The following is a 16015-nucleotide window of genomic DNA, read 5'->3' as shown; positions in this document are numbered from 1 at the left end:
TTATACCAAGTATCTCATATTGATCACAAAATTCGCACTTTGAAAACGATATTAGCCCACATTTTTTTCAAGAAAATTGAAATCAACATCAGCCTGTTTGGCTTTTATCTGCATTTCAAGATTACAAGAAAAATCTTAGGAAATCGATCGGCGTTATATATAATTGTACTTATCAATACACATGACTTACACATGCAAGTGATTAGAAAAAAAAGGAAACCTCTCAATTGCTATTTAACTTTGTATCAATAGCCTTTAAGATACGAATCACCTTTTTTCTTCTAGATACCTGTATGGCGACTATGTGAATATATGCCAGTGTGTTCCTGGCTACCTTGGTTCAATGTGCGAACAGAAGATAAACGGGATTCATCCAAGTGGTAAATTCTAGATTTAACTGTCATTCATTATTGCATATGCAACTCTATTAAGAAACATCTACATATACAGGTAGAAGCGTCATCATTTAATGATTATATTTACGTCTATAGCGTCATGATCAGGAGAATGTAAGGTTTATATTTCCACCATGCTTCCACTTTATGATTTAAAATATTTCAGTGTATATACCCATCTCTTAATTAGATAAATTGCAGTTAATAAAGCTGGCAAAAATATTTGAAATATTATATACAAAGCACAGCCAAAAAAAACCAAAACAAAAACAGTTCAATGGACTTCTTTAATTCTTTTCTCACTATATGTTTTGTATTTGATAGAATTAGATTACTACGGTAAGTTAAAGTTAATAATGCAATTAAAGTCGACTGCCACTATTTTAACAATATACTTATAGCTAATCAACTGCCTCACTTCTAACATCTCAGAACACTAAGTATGCATTTGGTGATTATAATAAAGATTCATGTCACTTTCAGTGTTAAAACGTCTGTCATCACTGTTTAATAATGATCACAAACGTTAAGTTTCACTATCAGCGTTTTATATGCAAAATAAATTATCCTTACTGATTGGTATTACATTGTAAAATTAAAAGTTAAAGTATTCATTAATTTTCATCTTGAATAAAAAGCAAGTTATCCTTTTCGCTATCAGCCATACCGAGCGATTATATTCATCAGTATTATGCTGCATTGTTTTACTTTTTGATCTGTTTAAGGTTTATTTTTTTGTCGTTTAATTATTCTGATAGTCAGTTCATGCAATTGGTTTATTGGTATTGTATGGATGTGAGTTGGCGGTTGGCTAAATACTATTTCGTTCTGGCCATGAATATGTAACCAGGCAAAAACTGTTGTATTGGTACAAATCTGTACTGCTAAATCTAAAGAGCGGTTAAATTTTGTTCACCTAATAAACGTATAACCAAAGAAAGCTTCAAGTCAAACTTATATAAGGGTATCTATACTTGATAGGGTATACTGAACATTTTACCCTTTTATCATGTTTATATCGATTACTATTTCAAACAATAAGCAATAAGACAAATTAATAAGTTCCAGAACTATCCGATGCGATTTCCTTGTAGTCATATGCCACATGTTACCTATTACCTTATCTCTATGTACCACAAACGGTGTATTTGGGATTTGTTGTATACACGGGTCATAATCACAGGGTTGACAATACGTTTTAATTCAGTCACGGACCTGCGATATCGCGGGTGTGTTCTTTTTTGTTGTTAAAAAATCATGTCCATGAAGTTAAGATTAAACGGAAACAACACTATAGTAGGCAGGTGCTTCGAAATTATGACTTTCGATAGGGCGAAACAGAGACGCCAATATCTGATTTTTTATCATTTCATTGGTCAAAATGTTTTTGAAGATGACACGGGGACAATGAATGAATACCAAGGCTTTGATTTTATAGAATTCACTATTGGAACCTATTTTAGCAAGCAAAAAGCAAAAGGAAGAGATATTTGAATGAGGTTTAACTTAGTACATGTGTCCTTATATTTTGTATCTGTTTGTCTTTTCTTTTCATTTTCGTTTTGTTTTGAGATGGGAAGTGTTTGTTTGTTGGCCTGTTGTTGAACGTACTTTAGTCCTTCTTATTCTTTTAAAATTCATGTTTTAATGTCATTATTTGACGAAGAATCTTTATGTAGACAAATGTCTCTCTGAATACCTGACTATTGAGAAGTTTCATAAGCAGTCTAATGGCTGTTCACTATTTGTAAACTAGATACACTACTTTCAAAATACTAGGTGAATAAATGCTATTAACTTGTACAATATTTGACTTTTCATCATACATGCGGTATTCATTAACTCAATTTAATCATCTCTTTGAGATCTGTTGGGTACGTTTGCAATATAAATTAATTGGCTTAGAAAATACATATACATAAATGTAGTACATGTGTACTGAAATTTTTCTAACATTCATCCAACGCACAATAAAATATTATAAAACTGCTTCAAAACATCATCATTATAGTGCAGCCGGTAACAAAATGAAGAGTTTTTAAGTAAGAATGACAGTGTTCATAAGGAAAACAAATGATGGTTCTTATAATTCTATATTTATCATGCAATTCACCACAAAATGTTTAACAGTTTGGACGATTGTCAACAACAGGCATATAGATACATATGTATTGGTTTCTGGAGAACCCCATTGTTAACCTCTATCTAGAGTCGCAGTAACCACGGAATACAAAGCTATGATGCGGTTTCTAAGAAATTACTGAGATAATTTTGATCATGTTTATTGAGTTGTAAAAGTAATTAATAAAAATACTGTAATTTTCACTACTACATTTAGCTGAACTTTGAAACGAAAGCACATCTTTAGATACTTGCGAGTACATGGACATTTTTTTAGATAACACTATAATGTAATAGTACAAGTGTTTTTACCAGATATTAAAATATTGCTCTCAATATTTATTGGTTAAACAACTATGAATTGTTTATAATGTTAATGATATAAAATTTTTAGATGTGTATAATATTCAGACTTTTAAAAGGCTGTTTGCCTATTTCAGGATGTGTTTGAAGAAAAAAAAAACCAACAACATTAATATAGCTGTAATACTCAAAATATTATTTGTCAATGAAACTGTGAAACCTATTAAAACTTTCATTCAAAGTTTTGAATAGTTTCATGCCGCAATTTGCAAGCATTTGCTGTTTTGGTGGCTGCCTTGTTTAACCTTGCCACTTATCTCCTTTTGTTTCATGGTCGTATCTAATCATAATAATTTTATTTATAGCATGCGCAGTATTAGACTGTGAACAGACCTGTATAACAAGCAAGATTTCTACTGCTTCTTGTGGCTGTAACCATGGATTTAGACTTAACAGAGATAAAAGAACGTGTGTTCATATTGGTGAGTAGCTGTAACCATGGATTCAGACTTAACAGAAATAAAAGAACGCGTGTTCATATTGGTAAGTAGCTGTAACCATGGATTTACACTTAACAGAGATAAAAGAACGTGTGTTCATATTGGTAAGTAGCTGTAACCATGGATTTATACTTAACAGAAATAAAAGAACATGTGTTCATATTGGTTAGTAGCTGTAACCATGGATTTAGACTTTACAGAGATTAAAGAACATGTGTTCATATTGGTAAGTAGCTGTAACCATGGATTTAGACTTAACAGAGATAAAAGAACGTGTGTTCATATTGGTAAGTAGCTGTAACCATGGATTCAGACTTAACAGAGATAAAAGAACATGTGTTCATATTGGTAAGTAGCTGTAACAATGGATTTAGACTAAACAGAGATAAAAGAACATGTGTTCATATTGGTAAGTAGCTGTAATCATGGAATTAGACTTAACAGAGATAAAAGAACAGGTGTTCATATTGGTGAGTAGCTGTGACCATGGATTCAGACTTAACAGAAATAAAAGAACGTGTGTTCATATTGGTAAGTAGCTGTAACCATGGATTTATACTTAACAGAGATAAAAGAACGTGTGTTCATATTGGTAAGTAGCTGTAACCATGGATTTAGACTTTATAGAGATAAAAGAACATGTGTTCATATTGGTAAGTAGCTGTAACCATGGATTTAGACTTAACAGAGATAAAAGAACGTGTGTTCATATTGGTAAGTAGCTGTAACCATGGATTCAGACTTAACAGAGATAAAAGAACATGTGTTCATATTGGTAAGTAGCTGTAACAATGGATTTAGACTTAACAGAGATAAAAAGAACATGTGTTCATATTGGTAAGTAGCTGTAACAATGGATTTAGACTTAACAGAGATAAAAGAACATGTGTTCATATTGGTAAGTAGCTGTAATCATGGAATTAGACTTAACAGAGAGAAAAGAACTTGTGTTCATATTGGTAAGTAGCTGTAACCATAGATTTAGACTTAACAGAGATAAAAGAACATGTGTTCATTTTGGTAAGTAGCTGTAACCATGGAATTAGACTTAACAGAGATAAAAGAACATGTGTTCATATTGGTAAGTAGCTGTAACCATGGATTAAGACTTAACAGAGATAAAAGAACATGTGTTCATATTGGTAAGTAGTTGTAACCATGGATTCAGACTTTACAGAGATAAAAGAACATGTGTTCATATTGGTAAGTAGCTGTAACCATGGATTCAGACTTAACAGAGATAAAAGAACATGTGTTCATATTGGTAAGTAGCTGTAACCATGGATTCAGACTTAACAGAGATAAAAGAACATGTGTTCATATTTGTAAGTAGCTGTAACCATGGATTTAGACTTAACAGAGATAAAAGAACATGTGTTCATATTGGTAAGTAGTTGTAACCATGGATTAAGACTTAACAGAGATAAAAGAACATGTTTTCATATTGGTAAGTTTTACCCTGGATTTAGACTTAACAGAGATAAGAGAACATGTGTTCATATTGGTAAGTAGCTGTAACCATGGATTCAGACTTAACAGAGATAAAAGGACATGTGTTCATACTGGTAAGTAGCTGTAACCATGGATTCAGACTTAACAGAGATAAAAGAACATGTGTTCATATTGGTAATTAGCTGTAACTATGGATTTAGACTTAACAGAGATAAAAGGACGTGTGTTCATATTGGTAAGTAGCTGTAACCATGGATTAAGACTTAACAGAGATAAAAGAACATGTGTTCATATTGGTAAGTAGCTGTAACCATGATTTCAGACTTAACATAGATAAAAGAACGTGTGTTCATATTAAAGGTAAAGCATCTCAGTATTTTAAAGTAAAGTGTATTGTGTAATGCACATTTCTGGATCAACCTTAAATGTCACAAACTGATTTACAAAAACGCAAAAAATGGAACATGAAAAAAAACATCAACCGAGTTATTGCCCGAGTTTATTAAATTTATCATATTTATATTCGTGCGTTTTCAGATCGTCACAAATATGACATCAGATGTGATCTGCAAAACAGTTCAACATTGCTGACTTCAGGAGAACGTAATGCTATTCAACAGAAAGTAAGTCTATTCTTTTATTGACCCTGAAAATTATTGACATTTTTGTATTGAAATTGCTTTGAGAGACATTTGCACAATGAAAAGAAGTTCACTGCGTGTAATCAGAAAAGGAACAAGTAAGTGGATTATCATATTCAATATAAGACAGTCATCCAACAGGACACAACAATCAAAGTGAACATTTTCTACATAAGAAAATGTCTGTACCAAAATAGGGATGTAACAGTTGTTATCAATTCGTTTGATGTGTTTGAGCTTTTGATTTTGCCATTTGATTAGGGACTTTTCGTTTTGAATTTTCATCGGAGTTTTGATATATTTTATGATTTTTTCTTTTTGATTTTTAGATCAATTGTTATTATTAAACAGTAATATCCTTTTACAATAATTTGCGATTTTGTTGTTGTAGATAAATATCATGTTACAACAGAGAGGAGTATTTTCAGTAGAAAACGTAACCATAAGGTAAGTAATGAAACCATTGCCACATACAATTTACAATTGACAGATAGTATTGCATAACTTTATGTATATAAACTGGATAGAATTATATCATCTTTTAACGTGCTGTTTTATTCAGGCGTGAACTCACATACTCTAGAAGGGTCAGGATTCCTGCTATAGTTGTGACACCATCCAGGTTACTACTTTCAAAATATGCTGATGAATCGGTTCCGGTTCATTGGTTATATGTTAAAGGGAAAGGGGAATTTACAGATTGAACTTTTTTAAGCTCACTTTGCCTAATGAGTCATGTGAACTATTGCTTTTACATGCGTCGTCATCAGTGGCCCGTCGTTGTAATCTTTTTCAAAACTCATTTCAACGCAGAAGTGTTGACTATTGGGCTGGTGATATCCTCGGGGAATAAAAACTTCACCAGCATTGGCATCGATCCAGTGGTTGTAAATAAACTCACCATAGATACTAGGACTGAAATTTTGTATAAATTTGATTTACAGCACAGATCAAGCTTTTTTCTCATCAGATTGGAACTCTTCAGTTAGCCGCAAAAACGTTGAGCAAAAAGACAATGGTAAATAGCACTGAAAACACCAACAATTATTTCTACCTTCATGATTGAGCAGATCACCTTGTTAACATACGTGTGACAATTAAACTTAGTTTCTCCGTAAGAATGTTGAGAGAATGATTCTTTAGAATACATTTAGATGAAAACTGGAAAAGGTTTCAATACAAGAATAAAAATCGACATGACCGATTGTAGATTCATTTTTCTCACGCTCTCCGTTTTGAAAAGCGTACATTCAAGTTTCCAAAATTGTTTGTTTATTTGTTTTTCATATTAAATTTCAATCAACAGACAAGATTCAGAAGACTACATTGACATAAGACTATACATAGAATCAATTGAAAGATCAATATTAGACAGCAACTTACCAGAAGTGTTACGGAGATTAGAGGGAGTTAACTTGGATATGGAAACACTACAAATAACGTCAGTACCAGGTAAGGTATTCAATAAAGATAAAGAATGTGCTGAATGGACTTAACAAATTTTATTGTTTCATTTGAATGTACAATGCATCTTGTATGAAATTATTTATCTGGGTGCAACACATAAGATTACTGAGTGAAGCATGATAAGACAGTAACATTCTGAATAATTATCTCTTATTCTTTGGCTTGGTTCCAGCTTAATGATATTTTCAAACCCAGTTTATATTATAGACGTTAATTACATAAATTCTAAGATGGGCCAAAATAAGCCAAAATTTATTTAAAGCTCTAAAAGCCATGCCAAGGTTTTGCGTCCCTAATATTGTCCCTCTCAAATTATTGTAATCTAACGATTGATATTCTTACAGCAGTTATTTCCGATAGATGTCTTATACATTAAAACAAATCTTTCTCCTCAAAGTAGGAACTAATCTTCTTTATGTATGCCGATTCACAAAACTTTCTAAATGCAACTTATAATGGAGCCAGTTTCCAAATTTCCCAAACTATTCGAATTTCAGAACAAATGAATTTTTATTACAAACATGTTTATTAGTAAATCGCAACGGGGATTCTTAAAACAGTACGTTCACATTCCTAGAACTGTAGTTAATTACAGAGGATTTCATACACATGTATACACTGCTTTCCAGTCGGGAAGGTGTAAGATCATTCTCGAAAGATGGGTTTATGAAGTTAAGCATCAGTGTCTTATAATACTTTGGGCAATATGTTTTTACAATTCGACTTCCTTTACCAGATGTAATAACTTTAAAATGAATTACTATTAGGCATTTTGAGGTAAATATTCAGCTATTTTGCAACAAGATTGAGTTGCTGTCTGTTTTATAAGCAGATAAAAACTATATGTAATTAAAACCAAACTATTGTAGACCGACTAGAGAGTAAGTATACTTGCTTGCATGTGACTAACAAGAATTGTGTTGTTTTAAAGATGTATTAGTTGCGTATCTCACTCGAGCTAAAGTGAAATACTGCATTGCACTCATTGAAATATATCCACAATACTTATATAACACTTAACGAAGAAATTGCTTTCAATTTTGAATTAAGATAAATTAAACACATTTTTTTAAATGATTGATAAATTTTAATTACTAGCATGAACAAACTATTATTAAAGGAAAAAATGTTTTCATGTATAACTAGATTGTCTGGTAATTTGTTGTTTTATAGACGCATGCAAGTGTATGGTGCATAGTACAAACGAATTTCGAAGCCAACAATATTTGTTAAATTCCTATAACCTGACACAGGAACGTTTGTCCTCGAAGATTCTCTTTTCAGTTTGCTGTACGGAAACGTAAAAACAATACATGTTACTTTACCTTCATAACCGGTACAATGTCCTAAAAGGGTATTAATTGTTCATTAGTAACCAAAATAAAACTTTGAAAACAGCATATCATTGAAATAAATGGAGAAAACTTAAAATAAATAGGATTATAATAATAATAAAGGCAACAGTAGTATACCGGCATTCAAAAGTCCTAAATCGATTGAGAGAAAACAAATCTGGGTTACAAACCAAAACCGAGAAAACATTAATTCCTTATTCCTGGAAGCCTCAACTATTTTCAGATTCATAGAAGTACTGAATATCTGCTGTTCTTTTAGATCAACATTGAAGTAAAGACTTTGGTGTGGTCATACAGTGCAAAACAAATAAAGCTCTATGAAAATAAAGTTATACTAATAAAAAATCATTGGTGTCTTGTACTGCTTTATTTCAAACTCTATTATAATAAAGGGTTTGCTTGATTTCAAACTCTATTGGAATAAAGGGCTATCATTAACATCAATAAACATTCGTCATTCCTTTTTTTTCTGACTTATAATTAAGAAGTAAATTGATAATTCTCAGTTAAAACGATTAATTACGTGCACATGTTTGTCATTGTCTTACTTACCAATATGTTGAAGCTACATAATATGGTTACTTACAGCTAATTGATAAAGTTGCCAAATAAAAAGGACAGTCAGATTATGCTACGCAGCAATCTTATTTAAGAAGCTTCAGATATATCGTCGCTTTCAGAATACCTAAAGTTATATTAATATTATGATTAATGGAAATCGTTCAATGTATCTGTGAAAATATACATAAATTTTGACAGTAAAGCATACTTGTTAATTATATATTATCATTTGCTTAATCAAACAATTCAATTTTACATTATATATTTTATATGTCTACGTAATCGTGTTTTAATATCTGTACGTTATGTTGAATGTTTTTGTGGTGGAGTAAATTAACATAATTGTACCCTGTTTACAATTACACCAATAAATTGCAATATGAGAACAACAGAATAATTATTTAAATGTCAGAAGTACATTCAGAATGCCTTTAACTCACTGTGCATTGTTTATATGTTATACAAAACAAACTATTACATGTTACCGTTACAAATGGAAGAAAGAATTTATGTCGACGTCAATGTTTATATACAAGACCTTAATAATTTTCGAAGTCTGATCTACAATATATATTATTGATTGACAGATCAAACGATGCTATGCAATACATAACTTGACTGTCGATACCTCTAAAACGAAACAGCCACCAAAAGTGGTATTGAACGTCAAATATGCCGGTCTTATCATTTAGTAAACCAGACACTCGTTTCGACATTGACACACGAATCCTTTAGATGCAGCAAACTCGAATTCGTTAGAGGCAACAGTTGTTGACCAATGTTTAAATGTCGATAAATTCAGTATGAGATACACATCAAGATACCACAGCTGTACAGATATAAGATCACTGAAACATGTCTATAGCAAGTTAAGACGCAAAACTTCGTGTCGGTCAACCAGTTCGTGAATGATAGTGTCTTATAAAGGATCGCTTTCAGTAGTTAAAAAAAAATTACAAAATGTCAAATTAGTAAGGAAGATACAAATGAGCATTTAAAATTGAAAAATACAACAAAAAAGAACATCTATGCCTGAAAGTATAGAAACCATTGTGTTTCCAATGCTTTTAAACATTTTAAGAATAGTAAAAGTACAGAAATTGCCCATACCAATTGTATATGATGTTAGCAAATAAGTGCTGACCAATGGGACATTGGGTTAATAATACGCACGAGAACGTAACGTGGTAGCGACCGCTATATTGTAATAAAAGATCATCAAAGATACAAGGTTTAAAACTATGTATGACAACCGAGTGTTCAAAAAGAATCATCAGTATAATTTAAACAAAAACATTGGCAGTTTAAATCAATATTCAAGATGAAATACTGAAAACCCCAAAAAATAAAAATTAAATTGCCTTAGCAAATCTGCTAATGCAATTTATGCATGGAGATAAAAACATCTGTTTCTAATAATTTTAACAATTTTATGAACTGCAACACGCCGTTGATATGCTATTTAATGCAGACAAAACAGTGCTATCATTTTTTATGTGCCTGTTCCAAGTCAGGAGCCTGTAATTCAGTGGTTGTCGTTTGTTTATGTGTTACATTTTTGTTTTTCGTTCATTTTTTTTGTAAATAAATGAGGCTGTTAGTTTTCTCGTTTGAATTGTTTTACATGATAATTTCGGGGCCTTTATTGTGGACTATGTGGTATGGGCTTTGCTCATTGTTGAAGGCCGTACGATGACCTATAGTTGTTAATTTCTGTGTCATTTTGGTCTCTTGCAGAGAGTTGTCTCGTTGGCAATCATATATCCTCTTGGCTAGCACACAACTGTGCCTTTTAAAATAACTGTGTTCAAAATAGCAGTTGAAAACTTTTCAAACTAATGGTGTACTAAATTAAAGTTACTTTTAATAACAAATTATTACACCATGAAATGTTTAATTAAAAAAACCTATGATTTCACAAGATCGCTTTTGCTTTTATTACAGTAGCGGTCGTCTGAGTCATTTTGATGAGCCATTCGATGTTGCTAAACATAATTTGCCTTTTTGTTCATTTTGTTAGATGTCACTTCTTTTCCTATAAGTTTCATAAAGAATATTTTTATTATCTGTTTGGGTATAATGCCCTTTTGCATATATGTGTGGTATATGTTGATTTTTCAGATATGATACTATTTTTCATTCTTTGTCGTTTAAAGGTGTAAAGTGAGTGTGAAATTCGTTTTGTCTTATCAATTTATTTTTTAAACTTCAGAATTGTATCTACTGAGTGTTACAATGAGAGTAGACACAGGATCGGGATTAGCAGCATTAGAAGACAAAAGTATGACACTATCTTGTGTGGCTAGAGGTCGACCAAGTATAACCTTCAAATGGTTCAAGGATGGATATTTACTTGACTTACGCTTTGACGTAAGCTTATTCCGTAAACGTGCACAAGAAACGTTAATTCCAGCAAGCAGAGATGGTATTCTGAGATCTGTTATAACATTTGACCATGTTAGTCCATTAGATAGAGGCAAGTTGTAAGAAATTATCTAAGGGGCGGCGATATGTAATGTTTCTTTATGTTAAAATATAAACCATATCAGTATTCTTAAATATTTTTATCCTAACCTAAACCTACTGTAAATGTCGTTTAATGCTTTCAATTTTATTAAACCTACTTTAAAAGCACATTGAAAGAAAAATACATAATAATATAAGAGTCTAGATATCGTTGTTAACTTTTTAATCTCTTTGAAATTGCACATCGTCATCTTCAACCACCTGATTACCTAATCAACAATAATTTAGATATAAAGATTCCTCGAAATTTTATTTCACGACTTTTTAAACCTACTTGTTAATACGGCTTTAGTTTTATATATTTTTTGTATTTTCTGACAGGAACATTTACCTGTGAAGCACGAGATGGCGAAAAAGCAGAAAACAAATCCATATCGATAAATGTGCTCACAGTTCCTCTGGTTGACCTTTACCCTTTGTCTATCTCCGTAGTGGAGGGAGAGAGTATGAGTATTATATGTATGTCACCTGAGGATACTGCCAAAAACTTTACTTATACTTGGCACAGTGGGAGAACGTACATACCACCGGGACAACCAGATCAAATTGTTGAAGATTTATTTCCTACTGGAACGAGACTGTTTGTCCGGAAAATTAATAAATCTGCAAACTTCTCCTGTACCGTTGAGAATAAAGCCGGCGCATTTACACTAACGTCACATGTCTTCGTACAAAAAGGTAAGGTTGTGTATACTTAGTTTTTTAACAAGTTTGCATTTTTGAAATTTAGAACATTATTACTGTTAAATGAACAAATCAAATACATATAAAACTGAAACGGGAAATGTGTCAAATAGACAACAACCCGACTACAGAACAGAAAACATCCAAAGTCTAAAAATGGGGTTTTAACACATCGACATAATATCCCTCATACGGAGGCGGGATGTACATATTCTTGATTTCAAATTGGTCTACTGTCAATATAAACTATAAGGGCTACGTATAACAAAAAAAAGTAACAAAAAAAGAAGGTAAAATCTAAAACATTGTTAGTCGGACAGTGACGAACAATATTAATCATGTCAACTAACGATAAATCGACCAAATGCCAGACAATATCCTTCTTGGACATGATGACATTATTACTTCGACGTTTTTGAAACTGGAAGTCTCAACATAATGTCTATACAATTTGCTTTTAGCTTCAGCTGCTAATATGACATGTGGAAAAAGTTATCATAAACAAGTTATGTGGACAAAAACCGCAGGAAATCATTTTGACAAAGAACGCTGTCCATCAGAAACTGGAGGTAAGGTTATATGCACAACAAGAGTTGTTTGCATTTACTGACATTTCTAAAACAGTCTTACTAGTTGCACGACTCAACTTTGTTCACTTCCTTCCTAAAATACCACAAAACATATATTTTTATATACTGGTAGAATGTCTTTATTCTAAAGATACCTGTATGTCATTACCTAAGCCCTCCATGTAACAGGCTATGCTGACGAAAGATACGGTTTCGCAATAAACCGAATTCCACTGACACTTTCTGTTTATACCTTCAATTTACAATTAAAAAGACATAACTATACACTGAAACATTTCATAATAATACCCTAGAATGTATCTCTTTTTGATTGAATTTCTAACTCTTCGTGATTGTTTGCATGCTTGTAAGTTTCATAGTTCTATTTTCGATACAACAATCCGTCATCAAAATCGTATTTTGTTTTCGGCTTTACGACATTCAAACTTCAGTTGAGATGAAGCAAATTATAATTAGCCTAAAGCCGAAAATCAGAAACATGTGAATGGAAAACAGATACCGTATTGATGCATGTCAACACAATATTAAGAGTGTAATACCATAAGCATTCACATAATTGTGACGGCAGTAAAGTTCCATACGATTTGCACAAATACAAAACAGATATAATACATTTCTAATACAACATAACTATTTATATATTTCAAATGATTTATAATACTTCCCACTGATAATATAATAGTTGATTCCAAACGCAAATACAAATTATAAGATAAAGAATTTCATTTTCTCCATAATGCTCATGTAAGGTATAATTTTATAGTGACTGCTGTATGTGATTGAGTGCAGTAGAACGTGTCCCCGTAATTGTGGTATATACTCATATATTTTTTTTCAGTTTTTAGTTAAGTACGTGTTTGCTATATGTGCATTATGTGTTGCCCATGTTCTAAAGTGTGACATTTTTTTATTATTTGTTTACTTATAAAATGATAAGCCTGGTATCTCTGATATGTAACAAACTTTTTTCTGCTTAATTCGGCCGTTGGTTTGGCATTTCGATTTTTTTTTGTAACGTTGAAATATGATGAAAATTTACGATGCGGCAACTTATATCGAGTGGCTCCTTAGGTTATATCGTTTTATAGATGAGGTCACTCAACTTACAGTCCAATTACACTTTTATACTATATAACACAGTATCTTCCATACATAAGAAGCACAAAATTCAAAATTGTTCGGAACAAATGAATAACGATATATCATTGATTAAGATTACATACCTTGTACACTAATAGTGTGATATAAATTCACATTTTTTTCATTCTCGTTTTTTCTTCTTTCATATCTTATCAAATACATTATGATTCCTTTATCCGTAACATTTTCGGTGTTAAACCTGAGACTGGTACAGACCGTATAAGATGTTCAGCATACCGTATATTTAGTTAACCTTAATGTGTTTGTTATAATAGAAGAGGCATTGCTTAATTTAGATTTCAGTGTTTATGGTCCAATTAATGTTGGTAAGTGGTAGACAATAATCCACTATGTTAACGTCCTTAATGTTCACAAAGGCTGTAATATGGTGAGTGAAGATAAATGGAAATGGCTTTTCTTTTTCTTGGACTGACTCGCGAAAAAAGTTTTAATAATGCTAATTGTTAACCATTTCTGATATGATTTAACCTTGATTTGATAAAAACGAACACATCATACTGGAATTCAATTTTGATATTTGATCCTTTGTATTTTTATCTTAAAAAATAAAATCACAAGGAAAATTCAAAACGGAAGGTCCCTTTTCAAATGGCAAAATTAAATGATAAAGCGTATCAAACGAATGGACAACAACTGTCACATTCCTGACTTGGAAAAGGCATTTTCAAATGTAGAACACGACAGTTAAAACTTTTGGTGTTATTTGTAAGGGTCTACTTCGATAAGCCTGGTAAAATTTGAAATAATTTTGATAATTCATTTTTAAATCATTCCAATTTTAGAATATGAATATATAACCTTTCTTTATGAAATTCTTTCTTGAATTTGAAAGTTCATTTAGTTTTTCTTTCAATTAAACAGCTATGATTCTTTTCTATAACAACTGTTTCACAAATTGCCTTGGACTAGCTGTTTTTTCCAATGTGAAATCAATTTAAAACTAATTGATTGATAGAAAGCGAAGTCAATTTTCTGAAGTGACAAGTTTGATGATTTTGTAATTATAACGATGATAAATAAAAATGCAGTTGAAATGGCTTCGATACTAAGTCTTATTTTCATAGTCTTCACTCATTTGTATTGTAGTCGCAGTTAACTACGAGCTGATACGTTTTAACCAACTAATGTTATATTGTTGCATGTATTTGTAGACTGATGCATGGTCAAATGTTGAAACTAATGGTATATTCAAAGAGAAAGTTGACAATAACTCAAAATATATTTGACTGTTTACAGTCGATGTTTATTATTGCAATGTTCTATTAAAGAGTATCGAGTATTTGAGTGAGAAAGGAAATTCCACATATTTACGTATAGTCTCTAATTATAATTGCGCTGCTAGAAAATTCAAATCAAGTGAATTATGTACAAAAATGAACTCTTCCTGTATTATTTTAAATTATAACAGTCTTGCAGTTGGGTAATAAATGTAATGTAGAGTCTTGTGACGTGGAAACCAAATTAACATGACTATGTATATGTAAAGGTGCGACTCTCACAATTAATACACCATAACTTCAGTTGTTCAACAACCAATCGATTTGTAAAATAAAAATAAAAAGATACTTTTCACTTCAAGATAGGTTCAATTCGACTTATCATTGGCTTGTGTGAAATAGTGATACTATTATAATTAACTGAAATTATCCTTATCTGTACTTTAATGAAAAACAATAAAACACCCGTCCAGCCATTTTGGGGTAATTTTGGTAAGATTCGACAAAACGTTTCTTCGATATATTTCCCATGAATTAACATAGTCAACATTACGAGATACATCGTGTAGCAAAGTATGACGACATTTTCTTCGAAAAGTTTTGTGGTAGTTATTTCATTCGATCTTGACGATTTTGTATCTGATAATGAACCCTTTTAAACGCTCATATTTAATATATGATATTTGTAAAGTTTTTATTTTGATCCAATATAACTAAATTGCTTCCTGAACAAAAGATTTATAAGAATAAAGAAATGTAGATTGCTTGTGAATGGAATGAATTGTATAAAAGTTGGAAGACACCAACGATGTTTTATGTCACGATAATGAATATATAAGTAGACACAATTCAAGTGAAAAACCTTTTCAAAACACACATTTGTTTGTTTGATTGTATTGTATAGATCGTTCGGTTTTAATTTCTCTTGGTGGGGAATAGTTTTAGCATGTCTGTTTATAGTGACATAGATTATTTTGTTTCGATGTCCATTAGAAACACAAGTAGTGAAAAAGACAGAAGAAATATAGCAAAGAGACATTCA

General features: G+C 31.5%; 1 protein-coding gene across 5 annotated transcripts in view; it reads left to right on the top strand.

Annotated features, from left to right (window-relative positions):
• Positions 1–16015, top strand: part of LOC143054956 (uncharacterized) — a 58626-nt gene that overhangs the window by 20829 nt on the left and 21782 nt on the right. For 2 of the 5 annotated variants that reach the window (XM_076228053.1, XM_076228061.1), the window contains exons 3-13: positions 286–380; positions 720–734; positions 3185–3301; positions 5309–5394; positions 5804–5859; positions 6719–6864; positions 7749–7760; positions 11008–11271; positions 11643–11999; positions 12467–12574; positions 14032–14061. In XM_076228053.1, the coding sequence (XP_076084168.1) occupies positions 286–380; positions 720–734; positions 3185–3301; positions 5309–5394; positions 5804–5859; positions 6719–6864; positions 7749–7760; positions 11008–11271; positions 11643–11999; positions 12467–12574; positions 14032–14061 (1286 nt within the window). The remainder of the gene's footprint in view (positions 1–285; positions 381–719; positions 735–3184; positions 3302–5308; positions 5395–5803; positions 5860–6718; positions 6865–7748; positions 7761–11007; positions 11272–11642; positions 12000–12466; positions 12575–14031; positions 14062–16015) is intronic. The other 3 variants (XM_076228077.1, XM_076228069.1, XM_076228086.1) reach the window with 3 other exon arrangements.

This window comes from Mytilus galloprovincialis, chromosome 1 (genome assembly GCF_965363235.1).
Source record: "Mytilus galloprovincialis chromosome 1, xbMytGall1.hap1.1, whole genome shotgun sequence".
NCBI classification, from domain to species: Eukaryota; Metazoa; Mollusca; class Bivalvia; order Mytilida; family Mytilidae; genus Mytilus; species Mytilus galloprovincialis.
Note: the sequence above shows the minus strand (reverse complement) of the source record. Positions and strands in the feature narration are given on the sequence as shown.